General features: G+C 45.5%; 1 protein-coding gene across 1 annotated transcript in view; it reads left to right on the top strand.

Moving 5' to 3' along the window:
* Positions 1-26138, top strand: part of BLVRB (biliverdin reductase B) — a 203341-nt gene that overhangs the window by 164191 nt on the left and 13012 nt on the right. Inside the window, exon 4 of the mRNA XM_069644493.1 lies at positions 15848-15979. Within this exon, the coding sequence (XP_069500594.1) occupies positions 15848-15979 (132 nt within the window). The remainder of the gene's footprint in view (positions 1-15847; positions 15980-26138) is intronic.

Below are 26138 nucleotides of genomic sequence, written 5' to 3'. Positions count from 1 at the left end.
TCTCCTCCCCAGGGCTTCATTCAGTTGTAATCGCCCATAAAGTAGGGAGGAAAAGGGACGGGACGTAGGAGTAATTGTTACTTACCATAGTGACTAACATACTCCTAGTCCATAGGTCCCTTTCCTCCATATTTCCCACCATCCTCCCCCTTAAAAAAAATCTGTTATCAGGCAATTGTTATATGGGTGATGCGTTTAAAGGGGACTGAGGAGTGGTGCTGGTGGGCTGAGTCAAGGGTGTGTATGCGTTTGGGGCCGTGCACATCTAGATTTAATGGGAAGATATTTTTTCTGGTGAAAAAGGTTGTTTCCCGTCCATAGTGAGGGACACCCATACAGTATGGAGGAAAGGGGACTATGGACTAGGTGTGAGTTAGTCACTAAGGTGATTAACATATCATTTTCCTGCCCTGTTAAGGTGTGACCCAGCCCACAAGGTCAATGGCATGACCAGAGTATGCACAGGGTTTAATGTTGGGATTTTGTAGGAGAGCAACCCACTTGCTGAGCTTGGTGAAATCGGGATCTCTGGAAATAACGGCATGGAGCAAGGCATAAAATAAGCAGTGCCGATTAGCAATTTGCTATGCAATTCTGTAGGTTTGCTAATTTAAATAGCTAACTTTGTTACACAAGTGACAATTAAGTATCCCTTTTGAATAAAAGCACAGCTCACCCTGAATTCCTCTCTGGCTCTCAAGGCTCTCGCCACCCTCTTCTCTGTTCACTACAAGTTTAAAGGGGTTAGTGGAGAGAGTGCAATAGTAATCATCTCCTCCACTCTTAAGTGCCAGCCCGTGTGGGAGTGCTAGGCAAGAATGTTTTTCTTTTTCAAACAATTGAAAACCTGAAGTAATAAGGATGATACTTTTATTAAACTGATTATATCCTCACTGGCAAAGACCTGTATGTGTAACTTTATTAAACAGTCATGCACTTCCATTCTTAACAATTTAAGTTGTTGCATAATGCAGAACTACAGTATTGGTTCTGTAAAACATTGCATTGTCTCCATGGTTTACACAAAAGTTTAGGTTAGTGTATCTAAATCTCAGTGTCAAGATGCCTCACATTGATGAGTGAATACTTTTGAAAATGTACACGATCACACGGCCAACTGCGTTTAATGGCAAATCTAGTTCTGTGACCTGACCCTGCTGGTTGCTTTTATCTGTGCAACTGGTGCTCAACGCATTAGCGGTTTTATATCAGTTACACTGAAAGTAAGATGACGGCAAACTATAATATTCCACCTAGTTTGACCCGCTCTCTGCCTGCTACACCTACTACTCTGCTTAGTCTTACTTTCTGTCCACTTACATAATTAATACACAAGCCTAACTAGATGTTTATGCAAAATAATGATCAATCGTTCCATCCAGACTGTACATCGACACATCTACTGCAATACCACACACTGTAGTTGGCCTCCAGAGCTCACTTTTCTCTAGGATTATGATTGCATTATATATTGGCACCTGTGGGAGAGAACTGGCCAAACTGTTTTCAGAGCCTTTTTTATCAAATCTATGTCCATTCATTTAGCTAAGAATTTAGATTTTACATACACACGCGGCCAGAGCTTGCAAAGTCCACTCGCATAGTCCAGTATATTTTATGAAGGGGGAGTACCATTTGCAGGGGATGTTCAAAACTTTTATGTAACATTTACTTTTTTTGCAGTAGTTGTCAAAGAAGTTTCACTGTGCATAGCTGGCTTGGGGGTGGCAGTAGTGTACCAAACGTGTGTTTCTGGTGACACATTTTAATGAAATCGCGATTACTTTGTTGTCACCCTTTGTTGTGGGTCGAGTGCATTTCTTTTAGGTCGAGTAGGTAAACTAAATTACTTAACATGCTAGTCTAGCAGAATTTTAAAGAATTTTCAAGGCCTGATTCGTCTCACTAATATCTTACTTCAGTGGCACGCAATAATGCTCTATTGATGATCATTTGCTGTTTTGGATCCAAATAACTTCTGGTGACATTAATGAAATGGGTGTGTTTGCTAATCAAGACAATTTTAATTGGCAAACTCTGCTAATCAATTCTTGAAAACGAATTTTTGTCCTGATGGAGGCATCTAGATTCAGCCATCATCATTAGTCCTATACCTGCTGTAGATCTACTACCCGTGGTCCTGTACATGCTGCAGATATGCTAGCCGTGGGATCTTTGAGACCCTGGCTCCTCATCGAAATTGGACTCGTCCTATACCAAATGTATCCTATTCTTCATAGCTTCCTCTAATTCTGCCAGATTGTTGCTTTTTTAGGTATTGTCTTGAGAATCCTCCAAGCATAGCATTTGGCTGTCCCTTCTTGGACCCACTGGCGAAAGTGATATTGCCATGATGGCCCACCATGGCAAAGTGGTGGTTGGTCTTGTTACAGCTGGTATACGTTTTGCCCAATGTGAGGCAGTGCATGTAGGCCAATCCATGCTGGTCAGTTCCACATCTGCAGCAGTTGGAATTGTTGATGAAATGTGGACTCTGAACCTTTTGGCTTGGCATACAATATAGCCCCAGTATCTGTGGATTGTCCCTCAGATGCGTGTAGTCCCAACAACACCTTCTCTCGCGTTATGGTATTTGACCACGCCATGGAGCGGTCAACACATTTGGCAAGTGTGATTTATTAGGCCTAGTTGCGGCATGAGGCTGACTAGAAGGGCTCTTGGACTTCATCTATACAGGTGTGAACCCTGTGCTGATTGCGTAAAACTTTGTCCAGGAATTAACTGAAGTGTTCAGTGCTGCCACATACTCAGGTGGTCTTGCTTGTCTTTCGGCTCTAGTGTAAAATTGGTGTTTCCATTGTGACACCGAGTTTGGCTAAGTAGTATTTATCCTGTCTTCAAACACATCTACCTCTCCTCCTGTGATGGGTAGGTTTCTTGCAATTTCCTGTCCTCTGACCCAAGACAGTGGAGCAGGGTGGCCTTTTTCTTGTAGACCAGTGCCTTGTTTCGATCCATGGCGTGCACATAGAATTCAGTCTTCCTTCTTTTCCAGAGAATGGGAGGTACTCCCGGTCTTTAATGGAACTCCAGGGGTGCTTCAGCCACTTGGGAGCAAAGGGGGGCGGGTGGGCAATGCGTTTGTGTGCGGTGTCCTAGGTAAATGTGAGTCAGAGGTAGTTAAAGAGCCTTGCATTAAGCAGACGAATCCGCATGGTAGTGGCAGAAAGGCTGATGCCTGGAAACAAGGAAGCCACTCACATAGACTCTACAGTTCCTTGGTGCCCTGGTCAAGTCAAGTGACATTGTGAGGAGGCGCTCGGATTCACCGGGCATGAGACAGTGTAAAGGGCTGGGAATGGGCGATGTGGAACACAGAAGATGGTGATGGGAGGCTGGCAACAGATGGTGAGCAGAGAGCGGGTGTGAATGCCCAGAAGTCCGCGACACAACCACAAAATAGTAATGAGCGGCACTGCTGCCCGCTGAGCTGTGCCCATGCTGGTTATAAGGACCAGCTCAGTCTTCAAATGCCAAGGATGGACTTCATTTCAGCAAGAGTGGAAGGGGCGGTCACAATCCAGACCTTGATTTTCCAGACTGCCATAGTTGGGTCTTCTCCTCCATTCATTACATCAGCTATCGTGTAAGTAAGGCAGTTCTCTAAGGTGTCGTTATGAGTTTGGCCATAACGGGAACAATACCGCGTTTCTAGGAGAAATGAGAATGTACTAAAATGCATCATGAATCCATTATAGGAAAGCCTCGGTTTTCCTCCTCCCTCGTCCGACTTCCTTATAATATGCCTCAGATTATTCTACTGTATTCCTGCAGCTGTTTATGGAACTTTGATTCATATAATTCAAATACTCAAATGGTATTTAGTTAAATGTGTGTTTATTGCCCGCAATGCTTTCAGAGATTGGCATGTTTGCCATGCAGCATACCAGGCGTTGCATGAATTGTGAAGATTGGCACTAAGTTAGGTGCAAAAAGGAACGATGACTGGTGGGGTGGGGGGCGTTAGCGATGTCTCGAGAATAGGTATAATGAGTGAGGAGGAAGAATGAGAACTAAAGGGGACAGCAGTGACAGCTAATACACGAGTTCGGAAACGGGGCATTAAAGGAGAAGGATGACTGATTGTTAGAAATGAGGAACCAAGGATGGTGTGCGAGTAGGAACTGTTAGAAATGAGGAACCAAGGATGGTGTGCGAGTAGGAACAATGACCATGCCATAACATATGCAGTCAGACGTGGGAAGAGGATTGAGGAGGAGAGAGGAATGACATGTGACACTTGAAAAGCAAGGGCTGATGAGTGAGGATGAAGACAGAGTAGTGTTGAAGGACAAATGAGGAGTAAGGAGTAGGAATGAGTGGGAAAAGTGAGGATGTCCATACAGGACTACAGCCTCCAGAACATAATGTTTAGCCTAGAACTGGAGATTTGTCCTGGTGAGTCATCTGCAGGGTCACACTGGGGAAAGCAAATCCAGAGCACATATAAACATGGCCCACATTCATGACAAGCTGTGCGAGTAGGCCCTGAGGTAAATTTTTTAGAAAATTGGTTGATTTTTTATTTTAAAACTAACTGGGCCTGTAACCGCAATCATGACTACTGGCTGCACAGTACTATGTCATTAAACGGGCCCACGCTTGCCAGTCTGTTCGGCATTGTTCTACTTCCGTAAAAGTCGGTTCAAGCCCAGTCACCTGACATTAAATCTTTGTACATGAAAGGTCAATCTGATCAATTATGACTGCAAATGCTGTTTTTTCTAAGAAACTTATTTTGAGAGAATTGCAAATGCTTTCATTATTATTATTATTATTATTATTATTATTATTGGGACATTTATTGAGCGCAGACCTAGCTTTGTGAAGCAATGCAGCGCTTTACAATCATAGGGTGAAGAACAAGGTGAGGGGAGCAGGGAAAAAGGGACTGGGGAGATATTTTGTGGGAGAGGGAAGGTGGGCAATTTGTTAAAAAGGGATATCCAAGCAACCATGGGAGGAAGTAATGGGAGGGGGTGTGGGGGGGTGGGCGGTCAGATCACCCAGTCTCAGGTAGGGTAGTGTGGGGAGGGGAGGGTGTGTATACCGGTATCCAGTGAGTAGACCGAAGATAAAATAGAGAATGAAATTTGAACAAATAAAAAATACTGAATGTTTGTTTAAAAAATGAACGTGGGGTAAGGGGTTGAATCTGGTCGGGGGGGTTGGGGTTGGGTGTTAAACAGAGGAAATCTGGGGTTTTGGGTATGGGGATGGGACCCCACCAAAAGAAAAACAAAATTGACATTTATTTCGTTATTTATGATTTGTTAAACTTTAATTCTCTAACTTTTAATTCGGTAAAATCAAGTAATCCTTGTATACCTAGGTGTTAGGGAGGAGCTATTCCCTGAAGAGGAGGTTCTTGAGCTCCTTCTTGAGCTGTAGAGGCTCGGCGGTGAATCTAATTTTGGCTGCAAGGATGTTGCAGAGTCTTGGGGCACCGGCACAGAAGGCCAGTCTTCTGTTTCTTTAATTCCTGCACCAGCAGAGTTAAAGTCTACATATGTCCTTATTTTGGTAAATTGAAGGCCTCTATGGATGCAGAGTTTCTCATTGAGGTAGCCTGGGGACTGCAGGGAGACAGCCTTGTGTAGATGCTGTAGCAAGATTTAAAGATGATACAGCCTTGTAGCGGGAGCCAGTACAGTTCAATGAGGGTTGGGGTGATGTTGTTGAATTTGCAAAGTCCTTTGAGTCATGCTGCAGCCTGCAGGCGCATCTCAGGGGTGCCAGGGTAGTTGCCAGAAGCCCTTTCAAAAGGGCATTGCCACCATCCACGTGGGAGAGGACCAAGGATTGGACAGCAGACCTGAAGTTGTTTTCTGGAATGAAGGGCTTGATTTTCTCCAGAGAGAACGTTGGTGCCAAGCGGTTTGTGTCTTCCTTCGCATGTGCTGTTTGAAGGAGAGGTATCTGTCAATGTTGAACCAAGTTACTTGGCGCAGGTGGCCAGCTAGGGTATGAAGCCCTCGAGGTCCATAGAAGAGAGCCAGGTCTGGATGTCTGAGTGTTTGGTTTTTGGGCAGGAGTAAATATTCAGTTTTATGGGGGCGGGGGGCTGACCTTCAGATAAGCATTGGATATTCGCGACTGGATCAGTGAGAGGCAGGCCTGGAGCCTGTGGATGTTTTCGATGGAGGATATCTTGAGGTAGAGCCAAGTGTCCTCTGCGTATTGGTGGATGTTGTGTGGAGTTAGGAGGGTTACCAGTGATGATCATGGGGGAGAGGGTGGAACCTTGCAGCACTCCACAGGTAATGGGTAGGGTTGGTGATCTGGAGAAATCCATTTGTACAAGCTGGTGGTGATTAGCAAGGTATAATTTGAAACAGCTGAAGTCAATCTTGCTGATCCTCGTAGATTGTTGGTGTCTGATGGCCTACTTTGTCAAATGCTTCTGAAGGCAAGGATGATCATCAAGGATTTTCAGGGCATCGTCTAGCACCTTTATGGTAGCCGTCTCTGTGCTGAATCTGGGTCTGAAGCCAGATTAGAAAGACTGAAGAAATGTGTTGGCTTTGATGTGTTGGAGGAGTTGCTTGGCTACTGCTTTCTCAAGGATCTTACTGAGGAAGGGAGCATGGGTGATGGGGTTGTAGTTGCTGAGATCGTCAGGGTTCAGTGTCAGTTTCTTGAGAAGCGGGAGGATTTACCAGTCTTGAGGGTCGAGAGGAAGGTGCCTTGAGTTAGGGAGCAGTTAATGGTTGTCGGGTAACTGAGAAGTGCTTCAGTAGTAAGGTTCTTGAGTACAGAGGCAGGCAGGATGTCTGTTTATGATGTGGCCTCACAGGATTCTAGGGTGGCAGTGAGGTCTTCCATAGTGAGTGTCTTGAAAGTTGTCCATGTAGATGTGGTTTTGCGAGATTGGGATGTGTACTGTGCTGTCAGTTGTAGCGTTGGGGTCTTTGTTGGCAGATCATGCTGATCTTGTTGATAAAGAAATGATGGTGGTGAGTGCGGTATGGGTAGGTCGAGCAGTGGGTTGATGCAGTACTTGATGACTTTGAGGAGGGCTCTGCTTTCATTTTTTTTTTAATTTATTTGCATTTTTAAAGTGCTCACACAGGCCGGGGGCATCGATTTGCTGGCCTTGGCTATGATGTTTTTGTAGTAGATGGCTTTGACAGTGTTGGTCATTCATCTGCGTGTAACATGGAGTCCCTTGAGCAGGGCGTGGTCAGGTGAGCTTGATGATTTTGATCTTTGAACAAGTCTTTCCTTGTTTTCCAATGGTTTGTTTGTTAAAGTTCAGTTGTTGAGTGTACCATGGTGAGGGAGGTATAGATAGCAGTTAATGTTGGTTTTGAGGGTGATGTTGAGTTCTTGGAGAAGAAAAGTCACAGTTCTGGTTTGTCATAGGTAGACCAGCCCATGAGAAGTGGTGTTTGGTGAGGTCTTCGGTGAGTGCCTCCACTGGAAAGATCTTGAATGATCTGAAGGCTTGTTTGCTGGGTTTCCGATGCGTTTGCTTTACTGGTGTGTTGTGCCTAATGTCAAATAGGATTGCCAGATGGTCTGACCAGTTCAGCAGGATTGGATAGGTGGGCAAGAGTGCTGATGAGGTTGAGTACATTATCTTTCCTGTGAGGTGGGTCTTTCATGTGCTGTGTGAGGTTGAGTGTCAAGTAGGCAGTGGAGATCTTCCTTCAGTGACTTGGTTTCTGAGTTACCACGGATGTTGATGTCGCCTAGGAAGAAGCTGTTACCATGCATGAGAAACATGGTGGTAACCAAGTCTGTGATGGTAGTCTTGGGTGGTGTGTAGATGAGGTGAAAAGTAACTGTGTCTAGTGGGGAGAGTGGGAAGTGGCAGCAAAGGTTTTCAAAAGAGGCAATGGTGGCCACATCCAGTTTGGTGCATGGCCATAATGCCTTGTGAATGATGGTGAGGCCTCCGCCAATCTTGTTTGGGCGGTCTTGTAGAATTTTGTGGCCGTTAGGGATGAGGACATCTAGGATGTGTGTGGAAGTGGATGTCATAGAGGTCCCAGTACTGAAGATGGTGTCCACGTCATGTGGTAATGAGGTTGGTGAGGTGTGCTGCATGGTTGGTTGCTGAGCCCATATTTGCAAGCATCGTTTTCGTGTAGTGGTGGATGGAATGCTGATTGGGTCTATGGTGATGCGGGTGAAATTGCTGCAATGCAGTGTCTGTAATGTTGCTGGTGAACGCTGTGCTTGCCCATGAGTGGTAATGGTGGGGATGGGCTGTTGGGAGAGAGGGTTGAAACACATATTCGAGGTAATATACCCATTGAAAGAGAAGCAGGGTTTGTGGGCATGGTTCCTCCCAGTCTGAACAGGTTCAAACCGGAATTGCCCTTTTCTTCATGTGCCCTCACTTCAAACTCACGGGCAAGAGACGCCTATGATCTGAGAGTTAAGGAAGGGACAGGGGGAAGCAGGCATGTGGGGCCTAGGTCACGTGACCAAGTTCCACTTGCACCTGCTCAAATATTACAAAGGAAAATAGGCTGCCTGGAAGGCGGGAAAACTGGTGGCAGGCGGAGCAACTGAGTGGCATGGCCAAGCCACGTGACCAACAGCCTCCTCAAAACTGTTCACTGGAAGGTAGGATTGACGTGCAAAGTGACGTAGGCCACCACACATTCTGAGGCTCACATTTACAAATTCTCCTCTATACTCATCCTTTTCTCTTTGCCGCTTTCGACACAGACATTCCTCTCTCCGCCCAACTCTCCAGGACTTTTTGGTTTCATCACAAATCTGCGCTCATCTGGATTGCCTTGTACCTGGAACCTTCAAACCCCCCCCCTCCCCCCATCCCCGCCAAAATCTTCAACATAAAACCCTCATCCTCAGCAAACTTTACTACTCATGCCTGCTCCTTGGCATTCCTCTCTACTCCTTCCTCCCTTTAGATAAAGTCCTCGGCTTTGCTACACACACCTACCCAGATCGTCTGCAATATCTACCTACTAACACCATGCTGGTTGGCTCTCCATGCACAACCACTCCCTTTTCAAGTTACTTCTAGTCTACAAAGATATTTCTGGCCTTGCTCCTCAATACCTGTCTGAATGTATCTCTATTTACTTGCATCACGTTCCCTCTGCTCCTCCTCTGCATTCAACCTCACTGTCCCATTCACCACCATCCCTGTGCCTCCGCTCACATCCGCTCTTTCTCCTTACTCATCCCGTTGCATTGGAACTCGCTGCCATTCTCAGTCTCAGGAGGATAGCTCAGGGGCAACGTGCTTGCCTTGGAAGCAAGAAGTCACGGAGCACCACAGGTTCGATCCCCGTGTCCGCGCCAGAAACCAAAGAACGCAACATACCATAAGACATAACGAGAGAGTGGCACAAGAGGAGGACTCTAAAGAATGAACACATAGACAGACCAAGACGAAAGCACTTAGACGATTCATCCATAGCATCCCGGCCCTGTACCACACCCAAAGTTGCAGCAGACAAATTCAAAAAGATAGCAGGCAAAGGGGACACCACCTCTCCAGCTCAGACACCCAAGGAGGAGTACAGAGTCACTCCAATCTCACTATACATAGCTCACTAGAATACAACACTATACATAGCTAATCAGAATACAACAAAGTGTGCCGCGCAAAACCCCCAATGGCTCTGTTAGACGTACACCTCTCTCCCCAAAACGGGACTCTCAAATCTGGCTGTGTTTAAGATTTTTCGCAACTGTTCAGTTGTTTCAGACCCGGCTATATGTGGTACTGTGCTCGGTTGTTCTGTTAGGCAGGGGCCCTCTCTCCCACCATACAGCACTCTCAAATCTAGCTGGTTACGCATCATGCAGGATTCCCGAAATCTAGGCATTCAACCATACTGTGAAGATTAGCTGTGAAACATGTGACCCACTAACCAAAAGGCTCCAACTCTCTGCATACTTAACTCGCTCAAAAACAAACACAACCACCTCTCACACTGCAAGCCGCATGCACTTCACCACACTGCAACAACACATAAACCGCACCAACAGCACACGTGGACTGACATCCTTCCAATACTCCCACCAATGCTCAGCGCACGCTGTATACCGAGATGAAGCTGCCACCAGAATACCACTCCTCTCACTAGCCTACTCTCTCTTCACCCTACTAACGCATCCCGCCAACTCGTTTACAAAGCCGCCAGAGCGCGGTGCACGGTACAAATACCTTTAACATTTAACATCCTACCCAACCCCACCACTCACCTAAAAGCTGCCTAATAGTTTAATGATGTCATATTGTTTTGTGCAGTACTCGTCTTTAGTTGAAGCACTCCCCGCCCCCCCCCCTCCCAGATTACTGTTACCTTTTGTAAATCACTGGTATCTCCTATACATGTATTGTTTTTTTGTTTTTTTATTCTGTCCCTGGTCATTGTCCCACTTTGTTCACAGCCTCATAAACTGGTTCACTATTTGTTCTCAGCTTTGTGCTTTTGTACAGGTACACTTCCAGAAAATGCTTCTGCCATCTGTGAAGGTGTTATTGCAAGTCATTTCTGATCGAAATTGGCATCCTGTTCTTCCACTCAGAATAGGACGTTTTAAAATAATCTTTTTGTGAAAGATGAAAGCATAGGCTAAGGCTGGGAGCTACTGGTAATGAGTTCCACACAATAGGCCCATAATCGGTAAAGTGTTCTCTCCAGGTCTATTAGCCGTTTAAGCTTTTGTGATATCAAGTCATACAAAGTTATTGTTGCGATTCCAATGAAAGCGAAAGCAAAGACATTAAAACGTTGTCGTAATTTCTCTTTACTACTACCAACTTAAATGCTCTGTGAAATACAGTCTACAGTGGTAGTACAGATTCAGGAGCCCACATCAGACGAGCATCGTGCCCCCAAACCACCCCCCCCCCCCCTCAGCGTAGGCAATAACCAATGCCTGCACAACTGACTGAAGTGATTCAGCTGGAAGAAAATGGGCAGCCTGGGCCTTTTTCACCACATAACCTTCAAAAGCCAATTGAAACCCAATGATCTAGCTATACCTGATAACTTGTGATCAAATGAACTTGATGACCGCCAATACAACCAATTCTGTATTAGCCCCCCCCGCCCCTCCCACCCTCCATATGATATCAGGAGTAACTCAGTCTTCTAAGGATTTAATTTTAGAGACACAGAAGCCATACAGGAGTCAATGTATGTATGGGAATCCGCCGGCAGCGGCTATCCACAGAGCATGGCACCTTCAAATAATGTTGTCGTTGGCGTATTGATGGGTGGAAACCCGCTGCACTGCGTCAGTAGACCTAGGAATAAAAAAGAAAGCTTCATTTACACAGTTATTGTAAATGCATGATTTGGACATGTGTTAAGATGTGCGTCGTTCCCCAGTAGTGCAGTTAAAAACGTGCTTAAAAAGTGGCATAGATGAAAGAATGGAAGGATTCACAGCCAAGTGTGATTGGCCATCGAGAAAATGAGTTGCATGCAACGGGGAGAAGTAAATGACAATCAGATTTGGCTCGTAAAAAGACTTTTAATTAAGTCTCATCGTATAGCTTTGTAGGAACAGCAAGATAGTTGAGAATCCAATTAAATAAGGAATTGGAACTAGCACATACATTCTTTACCCAAGTGACAGATGTAGTTGGAATTAACAGGAGTTTGCATTACAGTAAATGAGGGACCACTTTTAAAACCAGAAAGGAACCCATTAAATGAAATTGTGTACTGAAAGGGACCAGCTGCTAACTGACTGGCTTAATGACATTGCTGTAAATCTTGGATAAGTGTACATCTCAAATGTAAACTGGTCCTTGTGTAAAATGCTGCTAGATACTCTTGTAGTTGCAGTGCCTGCCTGCTGACATACAACAGCCACGGACTCGTGCAAGCAGTAGACGAGGTTCCAATACAACCATTTTTGTCAAATATACTACGGCTCCATCTTAAACAAATTCATGCCAGTGGTCACTCCACTTCTAAGACGTGGTCCTGGCCAACGGTGCATAGAACTCAACAATGCAAAATCCTGCGCGTGCTGCCGTGAAGCTATCAAACGCCTTTGACCTGATGATAGGTTGGGGAGGGGGAAGGGGGATAGCTGTAACATCTCTCAGGCTCAATTAAATATTAAAGATAAGTTAGAATTGTTGCGGCCCCTGGTGCCTTGGCTATGGGCAGATGCAGGCCTTTACCCTGTGACCCTGAAGTTTGTCACGTGATGATGGGCATCTGATCCCTGTAGAAACGTGTATTGCTAAATTAATTATTGAACCTAGAGAGGCTATGTGCAACCTTGGGCGAACTCCAGCCTTGTTACCACGATTACGGCGACAGCGCCCGAGCCGCACACTTACCCCAAATTTCACAGGGTCACTCACCAGGCACCGGGATCCATACAAGGCTGCCCATTAGAACCATCATTTACACTGTATATCCCCAGAATTCTCTGGTGGAACACCGAACCCCCATCTACCTCTGGAGCCACAGGAGGTTCCACACTGCTCCACGGTACAGGGTACAGGGAGACCTGAATATACAAAGGCCCCAGATGAAGATTGAAACTTTCTATCAATCGAAACGTCAGTGTTTCTAGTGGCAGTTTGTTGTAAGACCTCACCTCAGGAACACACAGAACTCTCTTTATTTTACTAACAGACGTCGGACCAGTCTCTCTCGGTCTCGGACCAGCTTCAGCTGGCCACCACTACTACTTCTGTACTACCTCAATACAGAAAATGTCTATCATTTGAAAAAAAGTGTTATATGCTAAGAAACTGAATTCTAATATGCTACTAGGAGGCTTTGTTTTGTTGTGAAATAATAAGGTACACACCTCCTGCCGACTCCTCCTAAAAAATACAAGGAGTTGGGACACACTGTGTATATCGATCTATGTACGGTTGAATTTGGAAAATGTATATCTCCTTTTTGTTCTAAAAACACAGTCCCAGACCAGCATTGTGACTGAATTATGTAAATGTTAAATCCTAGTTCTTCACTGTGCATTTCCATGCCTTTACATGCTTTTTTCACTTTAATTTTTGAGTTGAATTGAATGTTTGTTTTCTCTATATAAAAAAATTGCAAAAAAAGCCACCTGAGAAATAAAAACGGCTACTTTTACAAAAACCTAATAATTGTTTAAGGTTGTTTTCTCAACTCATGTTAGGGATCCACTGAGCCTGACATAAGAGACCTAGGAAGGTTAAAGAATTTACTGCCCTAAAATACGTGCAGTACCCTAAACTTCAGAGGACAGGACCCCCCATTGTGTATATATATTTTTTGCCACGTGATGATGAGCATTTGATCCCTGTAGAAACGTGTATTGCTAAATTAATTATTGAACCTAGAGAGGCTATGTGCAACCTTGGGCCCCTAGCTGGGTGGCTTAATGCTGCAAACCTTTTTCACACCAGAAATTCAGTGACCCGTACCCCTGCAGTCCCGTTAGACGTGACCAGCAGTAATTCATTTTCTGCTTAGCTCCCTCTTCTAAATAAGCAACCATCAAGAGTGATGCATTGGCTCTGCACCCGTCCAAGCTGATGAAGCACTGGTACACTAAGGGCTAAATGTGAGTGACACTGCTGCCTGCACGAAGGGGCATCTCTTGCCTACTCTGTGCTGTACCTTGCAAGAGTAAGAGCAACCTTTGTCACATTCTATGCCAGGGCCACACTGCATGTCGACTAATCTAACCTTACACTGAGGACAATTGGTGCATGCAGCATTCCTATAGGGAATACATCCAAAGTCGCAATGAGGCCCTACGTGGCTGATAAACCCTGCAGATCTTGAAGAACACACTGCCCTCTGCAAAACATCTGCAGAAGGAGAGGTCTCTCTGTGGATGAGGTTTACCTCTCTGCCACCTTGTGAGGTGACTGTGTCCCCAACAAACCGCCTGTGCCTGCTTCTTTAGATCTTCACCAGCTCGATGATTAGCGTATCCCAAGATGCGGGGGTACATTGCCTAAGGAGAGTTTGCCGACCTCTCAACTTTTGCTTGCAGTTGTACAATGTTGTTTGATGAGAACACCTCATTGAGAGCTCCCGATCTGCAGACGATTGAATTGTGATGACCTCTTTGTGCTGGGCAGTAAATGGGGACAATTGGATGATGTAAGGTGGCCAGCTACTGAGTGCCTGTAATGTTCTACACTGCATAATTTCCCGTTTTGCCCGACAAGTGGCAGACAGACCGAATTCAGAACATTATTTCGGGGACATATTGGAAAACGGTTATTTCCTATTTTGCATAATGTATAGATTCCCGATTGCCTTCTCTTGCCCTCGCTTTTAGTTGGGCAGCGTTGTGCTTTAGATTTCTGCATGCAGTAATAGCTGTTTTTGTATGTGGGAATGTGAACATTGCAGTAGAATGATCAGGATACCACTACAATGGCAAGTAAACTCATAGCTGAATTACAGAACTAACGCATGCCAAAGTGGTAAAAATTAATTTCCATCCATCTGACATGTTAAAATGATTACTCTTTGGGGTCACCCATCGAGTTTTGTCAATTATGGACACAAACTACCTTGGTGGAGGGCGTTAATAAAAGGTTTACCTCCATCGTGTGGGTGATGGTGGACATTGGTGGTATTTGGAGATTGGTTTTGACTGCCTAATCAAGCAGTGTTTACCCACAAGCCCCATTCCCAGAATAACCATGAGATAAATAGGCCTTCACCCGATGATTAGCAGGCGGTAGAACAGGCAGAATTTGAAACGCTGGTTGTTTTTGTTTCTGCCCAACTTCTAACAAGAGCCTGCATAGCACTATGTTACTGGAGGATGTGAGTGATGTGTATATCCGTTTACCGAAGAGGTTTGGCCATAGAAGCTGATTCCATTGCCATTATAAGGCATTCTAGCGAACTCCCACAAGTCCAGGAACGTGTGGCCTATCTATCGCGTGACTTGCATCCTTCTCTCCATTGCTTTATTGCTCTGCGGGGAGAGGGAAGGGGTGATTGGAGAGACCGAGAGAGGGGTGAAGGAAAGGGAAACGAAGGAGGAGATTCCAAATTTGTGCTGGTGCCTTCTTGCACTTTCTATTAAGACACTGCCACAACGCAGCCATCTCTCTCCCATCGCTGCCCATGTCATAACGGGACCTGGATAGTGAGGTAAAAGGATATTGCACTGCATGTGACCCACAGGAGAGTGAGGTATGTTGCTCCTTTCCTTTTCTTCCAAGTTAGTTGTGAGGATGACAGAAATGCTGCCACGTGAGTCTCCCACTACCTGTACCTACTCCTGCCCCACCCGCGTCCCTTATCCTGCAGTCAACCATTTTATTGACCCATGCAAAGGGGCGAGTACCTTGTCATTTGTGGGCAATCCCTGGAAATTGGGTATTTACCTGGATAGTTGATGATATTAAAGTACCTGGGCATACAATGACTTTTCCATTTCTATATTTATCTTTGTTCTTTTTTGGTGTTTATTTCCATTACTTGCTTTCACTTAATAAATGTTCTACTTTTTTGTTTGTTCACTTTTTTTCTGTGTTTATCTTGTGACTTTCTATTCGTTTCTCATTATTGTGTATGTTTTTTTGTTGTTCATTTATTGTTTTTTATCTTCTTTATTTTCCTATCATTACACTTGTGTTCGTCTTGTTTCTTGCTTTAGCCCAATCCTACCATTTGTGGTCTTTTTCTTGCATCCACGTTTTTTTCCTCAGGCCTTCATTCTCCTCTGGCTTGATTGCCTGCTTTTTCCTTATACCGAGAGCTGCGGAACATTTCAGGGCACCCAGAATTACGATTTCTCAAATTCCTAATTTTCTTTCATAGTTTGCGTTGACCTTACCTCTGAGTCTCCCTAAACCCTTTAGTAAGCGTGCTTTTATTTTTTCTTTCTTGTCCAGGCTTCCTGCTCTGGGATCTAGCCAAGGTCCCACCCCGCCTGCTACCTGTGACCGAGGACCACATCCGCATGTACCAGGTTCTGAAGGATTGTGGACTGGACTACGTCGCTGTGCTGCCTCCTCACATTGCAGGTGGGTTAATGGCTGTGGGGGTAGTTAAAAGTACTCGTACTTTTGAGGAGCTCAAACACTAACAGATCTTCATTAAAACTAAATGTCGAGTAAAGTTAGAAAAGCTTTACTTTTGTCTAATTTCTTGCATACTCCTTTGGGTCTTGTTTCTCTGGGCACTTAGTGGATGATGACGAGTCTGGTGAAAAGTCGGCACTGGGTGAAGCGATTGACGGTATTTATTTTAAACAAGAGTCTTCATCTATTTACTAAATATATTTTTTTGAAGACCTATTGCATTGACAGCGGGATCTGCAGGGCAGCTCCCATGTTGGATAGGACTATGCCCCCCTAACCTCCCAATGCATCATACGAACCTACGAACCAGGTTCACTTCTTTCTCTTGTTTGCAAATACAAGGACGCCTGCCAGGCTAGGCATCCAGCTATCAACTGGCACCAACATAGCCTGGTGGATAGCTCACCTCTGCAGATGGGGGGGGGGGGGAACCTGCACTTCACAAGTTTGAATCCATGGCAAGACCAACTCCGCTCTCCAGTCTAAGTAGTGTAATAACAGCACTTTGAAGTGGGAGTAATCTAGCATGAAGCCCTCAATCGAGGTTTAACATTTATTTTTTAACGTTATATATATTTTGTAATTTTCATTTTTTTATTTATTTTTTTTAAATCTCGATTGAAGGCAAACAAGAGCAAGCTGTAATCCTTTGCGGTTCCTTGTTTTTCCTGAGATACCGGTAACATTCAGATTACATTTGTTCTTTATTTTCTTCTATTTATTTCTTTATATAGCGCTTATACACAGGTGAAGTGCTTCAAAGCGGGAAGGCAACAAGGGAATACAGTAATCATTCCTAGGCCTTGAAGATTCTGAATGATCTAAACAGAAAAGCTAGCATACTAGACCTGATGACATTTCCCCTAGTGCAAGTGCATGAGGGGGTACAGTTGAGACCAAGCTCTGGCGGGTGAGGGGGCCAAACACGGTGGGGGCGTGAGGGGGGGACAGTAAAGATGAACTGCTCCTAGTACATTTAGGTCATGCATATGTACAGACGGAAGTGCAGAAACTGGGGTGAGGGGGGCAAGGAGTCTGGTCCAGCAGGACCCTGGGTTAAGTGCAGAGAGGTTGCCCCGCTCAAGGAGCGTAAGATGGAAGTGCAGTAATGTTGAACAAAGTGCAGTGGCCCAGAGGCAAGTGCAAAAGACTGGCGGGGGAGCCTGGGACCTGTAGGCTCTGGAAGTGAACCAGGCAACCAATAAGCAAAAAACTAAACAGTTAGGGAGGAGAATTAGGGTGGAGAGAAAAGAAAGGAGGTTAGCAGGGGGAGAGGGAGAGAGGAGGAGGAAGAGAAAAGGAAGGTCTTGATGAGTTTCTGAAACTGAAGGTGTTCCGGCTCAAGACAGAGGGAGGCCCCTGCAGAGGATAATTATCTACCCCCAAATCCCTGTTTGTGGCAGCGGCTCACCCGCAGAGAGCGGAGGACTCTAGAGGGAGAGTATTTAAGAAGATAGCATTGTAGATAGTTCTGTTATGTCACTTGGGATTTATAGAGTTATTCCATTTACAGAACCTAATTGTTTACATACATTACACAAATCCATGCTCACTGAGCTAAAATACTGTCTGCTTTAAACAGTCTACCACACCACACAGGTGGTAGCAGGAGTCACTATAACATGGTTTTGTGTGGGATTCTTAAATTCCTTCTATGGAAGCTTCCCTTGTGAGTGACTCGGAGGCAGCCGCTTCCAAACTTAGGTTATTATACTGGGTATTTCTAAACGCCCATTTAGTAGTGCATCGTTCCAGTTAACTGGGTGCCTGCTGGGCCATAGTCTGAAGCCGAGCATACATTGCATTCATAATGACAGAAAAATTACATAAAGAGAATTTTAAGGCTGTCCAGTAAGTTCTGCAATAGCTGCAGGCTGAAGCTATGTGTGGGTTTGTGTCCTGTGATGCTAAATCTGGGGCTAATATTAGTCCAGTGTGGATTCCAAATGGAGTGCGAGTCAAGTGAGAAATTAAGGGACATTGTACAAGAAGAGCAAGAGGTAGTTGCATGGTTGTGAGAAACCAGAAGGTGTCTCACCCGCTAGTCCCCAGGTCGCCAGGACACGGCCACCGCTTTTGGATCCAGTTCCTGGGGGTGGACCAGTGTGTGAGGATCACCTGGGTGAGGTTTAAAGGTCTTGTAGGAGTGGGACAACAGATGGCTAGATGCAGTATCCCTCCCCCTGCAAGACCTTTAAACCATCCTGTCAAGGTAAGACCCCATCCGTGATTCCCGAATACCTGAGCGTTGTAGTTGCTGGCGGTCTAGGATAGAGCTGGTAGATGGTGTTCGTCTGGTCCTGTAGCAAGTGTGATATGGAAATCTACCTCCTGACCCCAAACCAGAAGATGGCACCGGTATGGATTAGGAAGCAGGTCCCCAGTACCACGGAAAAGGACTTCTCACGATAAGCATCTATCGCGTGACTTGCATCCTTCTCTCGATAAGCATGATGCCAGGCAGTGCAAGGCACTGCAAGTGGGAAGTCAGAAAATGCAGAGAGAACAGGATACTGAAACGCCAGTATCAGAGCGAGCAAAAAAAAAGGAAACCGACTGGTTAGCTATCACAATCAAGGCAGGGTCCAAAGAACAAGAGCATGGCAGGGGCTCAGGCAGGATCAAACTGAGCAGAGCTCAGCAGCGTGTCCCCCTATGGAAAAGGTTTTGATGTGCTGGCTATAGTGTTTGTGGCTATATACTGTGGCGTTGCCATGGCCACAGACCAAGCCGTCTTTACCACACATCTGCGGAAAGCGGCCACTGGTCCTGTGTGCAAACGCTTTGCCCGCAACATGGCAGCCCCCCCCAGGACGAGGGGACCGGAGCTGTATGCGCCTACAGGCGCAATCAGAGGCTTCACCTAGCCCCCCCCCCACGGTAAGCAGACATGGCGGGCAGACCAGGTGAGTAGGGTGACACATCCTACCAGGCAGGATACGTGGGAAGTTTGCCCCCATTTCCATTCTCCAGCACTTTCCCACGGACAGCCTGCTCTGGGTGAAAACGGACTCATACCCGAGCAGTGTACCCAACATGTCCCAATACCATGGTCAGACGAGGTCAGGCAATTATTGACAATCACTCACAATTGACTTCGATTACACTTCCCCACATGGATAAAAGCGGAGCACGAGAGCACACAAGCACACTCTAAGTGAGGTAAAGCACACAAAGGTACAGCAGTTTAGTCGGCAGTTGAACGAGGGGAGAAAGATGGCAAAACACGAAGGGTTCCTAAGAAAGGAAGCACCCTTGATCTTTTCGGCAAGAAACCTTTAAGGCAGAAAGCATAAGGCCAGGAAACCCGACTGAAGAATCCTGCATTGTGTCGGGGATACCGAGGGCCCTCCCGCATAACTGACCAGGGCGGGGAGGAGCAGCAGACGCTGTCAAATCGTCCTTGGCTCCAAGAGCAAAGAAACGACAGATCAACACAGCCGGTGAGTTGGGGTGACTGATGCAAGACCGGTCTGTGTTGAAGTCAAGGTTGCAAGCGGCATTATTGTATAACAAGCGCTGGAACGAACATTGTTATGATGAGATAAAAGTAAAGCTAACTTGCTGATGAATGTTTGAACTTGAGAGGGAAAGATACAGTACAGTTGACAGTGGTCCGGCACAGTGAATGTGCTCAATCGAAGGTCTCTGTAAGGTACCCCAACAAGAGTACCAAAAGTAGAAGATTGATGTGAAATATAATTGCGTGAAGTGAATCGAAGTGGTCCTGGAGCGGTTTAAGCAAAATCCATCGCACATTCGAAAGTCTTTTCATTCTGATGTCAAGAGGATCTGACCCCGAACGAGGGGGATCCATGGTCCGAGCCCGAATGAGGGAGACCAGTTGTGAACTTGTGAATGTGAAAACCCTAACAAAGGAAAGTAACTTTTGTGTTTTGTTTGTTACATTTCGCCCTCTGCAATAAGAGACTGTCATTGGGAGAGAGACTTTGGCGGAAGGCTCTGATGCCTACGATTTGAAATGTTACCTCGTGGCCAAGAAGCCAGAGTTTGTGCAAAGCTTGCACGTGCCGCCTTGCCCCGTGCTGAAAATGTGGGGAAAGGAAGCCAACTGCTTGACTATCCTGACGTATCATTTCTTGAACATTTTTCTTTTGCATACATTGTTGACCCACACCATTTTGTATTGAGAAGTAAGGATTGGCAATAGTTTATTAGTATATGCCCTTTTATTTTGACAGACTCCACTAAGACTGCATTATTATTGTTTGATGGTCGTTTGCTCCCATCCTTCGATTTAGGTTTAGATAAGCGGTCAACCCAACCCATTTTGAAGTTCAATAAGCACCCTTGAACTGTGATCACGTGTGTCCGTCTTCACTGTTTGATACCATGGCTTCCTCACAGTGGTAGAGTGCTTGGTTACCCACATGTTTCTTTTCAAACTGAGTCCTGCCTTTCTTCACTTAAAACTGTGAATTCATTACAGATGATGGATAACGATGGAAATTGAATAGGGCTCATCTTGTCCTTGTTCTTTGTTCAGGGTCTTCTTAAGATGCAGGATGGAGGGGAATGCATGTAACTTGCCGTGGCATAGAGGAAGGTTTTAGTCCCTTGCAGGTTAATGGTAAATGGGGGTTGGTGGTGGGGTATTGGAGAGATAGAGGCTTTTGGTTACAGAATTTCCCCAAAACTGTGTTCCTTTCATCTAGCAATGCTTCACTGCATGCAGATCAAGTTTTGAAACGATTCAGATGCAGCGCTTTGAAGACCTACTGCCCAATACCAAATGTGTTTTAATGACGCCAGTGTAGAGTTAGCATCTTTGGGATAAAGGTGGACTGGTTGGGTGTGAAATTTCAAAACATGCAGAAGTACTTTGAAAAGTTCCCCTGCCTTGTGACTTCTAATGGAGTAACTCGAGGGACCAGGTGCCTCCCCAAGCCTGCCTGTGACTGTCCCGGGGCGAGCCCCTGGTCACCCCCACTTAGTCACCACCACTGGGCAGAGGACTGCCATATATGCCATCAAAGCATAAATGCCCCTTTTACCATCATTTATGCTAGCAGAAATGCTCCCAAGATATTCGCAACATACTTTAAAAAACGCCCATGCAACCATCAACAAGCCAAAAAAGACAAGTTTCACAATAAGTATCTTTGCACAGGCTATATTATACGCACACATTCATCCCTGAAACCAAAGAGAACGCAGCTCCACACCGGATCCCAATACTCTCGTGCATGGGTGACAAAAGGCTATTTCCAAATTGAAGTGGGCCTGTGCAACTCTTAAAGCTGCGCTCTGCTTGCCGCTTCTGTGAACTTCATGACCTCTTTCATGAAAAGCCCAGAACCACATGGATATTTAGGTTAATATTTAGTGCATTTAGATTTTATAAAATGTGGTTTTTAAACACGTTATCATGAACTTTGTGGTTTTCCCTCATTTCATTACCAACAGGTGGTTAAGGCTTTTTACGTGTTTTTCATGGAATGGTTGTCGGACCAGCTGGGTAATATCTTTTGTCGACTGAGTTCTATATAACGCTATGGTGCATGCACTAATTAAACACACCCTGGTATACAATCCCACAAGATGAGAAAACGTCTGTATTTGGAGTTAAAACACAAATAAGAGAACCAAAGATGGTCCCCAAACGTTAGGCTGTGGATATCGCCACCATAAAATATATGCTGTGAAAATCTCACTTGGTCCAGTGCACACATACAGTCATTCCATCAATCAATTAAGTATATTTGTAATAGGACAATCTTATTTCTAAATGCAACCTAAGTCAGCGACGTCATTTCACCAAAATGTCAGGGTTAGTGCAATTGACATCACACTACCCTTGGCCTCTGATGAAATCACAGGAAGTTTTGTCATTTGACCCCACCCCATGTGTCATCACGGGAAAAGTATGGTTACGATGTCACTGTAATATGTATACATGTCATACAAGAATGGATCACCATATGTAGCATAAATATTTGTGTATAGGCCCATATTACCAAATTACTATGAATGTAGCATTTGCTCTTACCTTGGCTTGCCTGCAGTTAGTCATCTCGAGATTCCAGACAAGGCAATACAAGCTGCTCCTGCTTGGTGTTGGTGTGCTCCGGCTGGCCTGCTCCCAGTGCTGTGCCACAGGATGCAGAAACCTGGCATAGAAGAAAATGGCAATGTGTGGTCAGGTTGCACAATTACACTTAAACTAATGCAACGTGCACCTAACGAGGCCATGTAGCAAAAGTGACAGCAATTCTGGCCTATCTGTAATACCCTTGGATTTAGTAGGGAATTTTCAAAAAAACCATGCCATCAAGAGAAAACAAAGCACAAAAAGAAATTGCCAGAACCCCCATCGGAAAGAGGCCATGACAATTGTATGCGAAGGCGAGGAAGCTTATAACCACAGCATCAACATCGCAGTGGACCTCGCAGAAACGGGGATTCAAACAAAAAGGGAATGGTGTTGTGCTATGAAGACAAGGATGGTAGCGCTGTACAGCCTTTGGACAAGAGGTACCACATAAAGTCCTAGACATACCGTTCGAGGGCGTAAACGTCTTTGGGTCAAAATTGATGAGGCCCTGAAGGCAGACTCTGATACCGCACGGTCATTAACCACACTGCAGGGTAGGAAGTCCTTTCGTCCCTTTTGGGCAGGCCAATCTAGACCATCTTCTAGAGACTCAAATATTCTCCAGGTCCAACTACTACTCTCAGGGTTACAAGAGGAACCATCAACGGTTCCAACGCTCCAAGGATTACTGCCAGCCATGTCAAAAGAGGCTCAGCCACCTCTCAAAGGGATAGGCAGAACAAATCCCAGCAATGACAACTTCAGTGGCGTGCCAGTGGGAGGAAACGTTGCGCATTACAGCGACAAGTGGCAAACAACCAAAGACAGATGGATACTAGTTATCATCCAACACAGCCACCTGTTACAGTTCAAGCGCAAACAAAAACCCATACCTTCCAAAACAGTGGCGCACCTGTAGGTCCTTCAGCGCGAGGTGCATCAGATGCTTGCCAAAAAAAGCAATCGAAAGGGTACCTCACCATTTGGTAGGAAAAGGTGTATACTCGAGGTTTTTTTTTTTTGTGATAAAGAAACCAGATGGAAAATGGCATCCCATCCTAGACTTCAGAAAACATTATAAAAAACAAATATTCAAAATTATCATGCTACAGGATATGTTATAAAGGTGGTACAACCGCAAGAAAGAACACCGGGCAGCTTTAGATTAAAATATGCTTACTTGCACATCCCAATCCGACACAGACAATACCTCGGGTTCAAGGTCGGCGAACAACATTACCAATTTGGAGTTCTTCCCTATGGCCTAAAATCCACCTCAAGGACTTTAACCAAATGCTCCAATAGCGGCCTACCTGCAAAGACGAGGGCACCATGTCTACCCATTTTTAGACGAATGGTTGCTCAGGGCCTCAACGTTCCAGGAGGGGGTAGTCTCTCTTCTCTAGCGCAAATGGAGACACTTCTAGGATTTGGGATCCACTACAAAATGTCCTGCACCACGCCATCCAAAGCCTTGGTATTCCTGGGAGCACAATTCTCCACGGCACAAAGCCTAGTCAAGCATCCGCCAACAGGATTTGCACATTAAAAACCTTGGCCTGCTCCTTCACCCCCACACAAACAGACGTCTGTGCGCAAATACATGGCACTACTCGGGACCATGTCATCTTATATACCCCTGATGCCCCATTGCAGGCTACACTTGCAACGAGTACAACAGTTCCTAGCGGCCAGGTGGTCGCAAACCCAAGGATCATGGGAGGACAAAGTCACCATCACTCCAGCTCTCTTGCACTCACTCCAATGGTGGGCCGTGGACAGCAACATAAGTCGGGGTCCCTCTACTCGAACCAAGCCATCAGTTCAGCTCACCTGGGGAAGCACCAAGTCGAAGGCCTTTGAACGCCAAGCGAAACATCTCTACACATCAACATCCTAGAGCTGAGGGCAGTCCACTGGGCCCTGAAATCTTTTCACTTGCTAATTCGAAACTGGGTGGTGTGGGACCTTCCTGACGATACCACCACAATGTACTACCTCCACTAGCAGGGAGGAACCAGGTCAAGCACCTTATCGCAGGAAACGCAGACCATCTGGCACTGGCTCATTCGCAACATCGCACTGTGGGCGTTTCACCTGCCAGGAGTACACAGTCCGTAAGCAGTCAGCCTCAGCAGGGCCACGGCACAGTCCCAATAGCGAGAACTTCACAGCTGCCAAATCAGCAGGCTCTTCGCAACATGGCGACGTCCTCCATTGGACCTCTTCACCACAGCGACAAACGTGCAACAAATGTTCAAGCAGACTTCCACATTGGGACTTGAAAGGGGACATGTTCTCCTTCCGATGGACCAGCACATTTTCTTATGCGTTCCTTCCCATACCGCTGATCAGGAGAACAGTCCAAATGATCCCGAGGTACCCCTGCAAGATCATCTTGGTGGCCCCGACAAACTTGGTTGTCGGACCTCCTTCAACTGTCAGCGGTCAGCCCGATCCTGCTAGAAGCACAAGCTGGCGTCCTACCGCAAAGCGGCACTGCAATTCTGCATCACAACCAACTTTCGCTCAAGCTAACCGCATGGCTCCTGATTACAGGTTTGGACACCTAACAACAAGTAATGTTGATGCATACTAGCAGCGGCGAGAGCCCCTTCCACAAATAACTCGTACAATCAAAAATGGTAAAGATTTTGTACCTGGTGCTCACAACAATCCAACCTGGAACCGTTGGCAATACAGCCACACCAGGTTCTCCCATACCTCCCTGAAGCTAGCAAGAGGGTCTTGTATTTTCCTCAATAAAGGTGCCCCTCGCAGATATTTCCAGATTTACTAGAAAGAGAGGGAAACCGCTGATGTTCAGTGACAGGCTGCTCAAGCATTTTCTTGAAGGGCTATTCCGCTCTTTTCCCCCCAAAGAAGACATTACCTCCGGTGTGGAGTTTGAACTTGGTTCTAGCAGGCCTTATGAAACCTCAGTTCGACTAACTGACTGCTCTTCCCAAGTTATCCTGGGCTCCTTCTCCTCTCCTACCTCCTTCTCCACCAGTTATGTCCCCAAGGGTTCTACCCTCTCCCCTTGGCTCTTTAAATACAACCTTGAGTGGACACTCCTTTTATCATTGGGTAATAATTGTAATTTTGCTGTTAAAACGAACCACAACCTTTCTTGGACAAAGAGGTTTATAATTTGCTTATTATTCCAATCTGTTCGGAACCCTTCTGGTGTATTAGAGGTGTGGGGCTGATTGATGGTTTAGAAACCCTGGCAGTTGATTCATCACAGTAGCGTTATGTTTAACTTAGTTTTATTTTCATACTGGTGGAGGAGGCCCTGCCACTTATCGGCCAGTGGTCTAATACTTCCCTTACCATTCATTTTCATAATCAATATTTTAAAACCGTTTATTTTATTTTCGCCCATATCCGAAACCAGTATTGGTTTCAGAGAAAAGTAGCACAGAAACATACATTTGCTAGATATTTAACATTAGCAGTGTGTTCATAGATTTCTAGAAACGGGCCCGGTGGACAGAATTAGGAGGCCACTCTAGTTATGATGAACAGGGAGCTAGACAGTCGGTTATAAAAATAGTTTTATTGATGGCCTTATGAACACGCTGGAAAATAAATATTACAGGGTAGTATTATCACACAATATTCTCTAATACAAATATATACAATCAGCGTAGTTTCAAATATAGATCGAGTAAGTAAGTGAGATGCAGTAAATGATGGGAACAAATCACAAGAACAATATCCTAACTTGAGAAGTCCAAACCTGAAGATGAATGGAGCCTTGTGCCCAAAAGTCACACAATGTTTCTCACGGGTATGAGTACTCTGTAGGAAGGATTCAATGGGCTTGTGGTGGTGATTAGTGTCAAACTATTTCAAAGGTATTCAACAATTTACCAAAGGAAAGGTAAGGGTTCTCCTCTCTTCCAGGCCCAAGGCTAACCCAGGGGCAGGGCACCCGATCCAGGTTCGATGACCAAAGGTGAGTGCGGGGGGAGACCGTAGACAAAGGGACTTGTTCTGAATGTTATCCTATGGCGAAACAGGGGAAGTTGGGGGGTAGGG

The sequence above is a fragment of the Ambystoma mexicanum genome, chromosome 2p (assembly GCF_040938575.1).
Source record: "Ambystoma mexicanum isolate Mex_15411 chromosome 2p, UKY_AmexF1_1, whole genome shotgun sequence".
NCBI lineage: Eukaryota > Metazoa > Chordata > Amphibia > Caudata > Ambystomatidae > Ambystoma > Ambystoma mexicanum.
The sequence above is the reverse complement of the archived record's forward strand: the minus strand, read 5'-3'. Positions and strand labels throughout refer to the sequence as shown.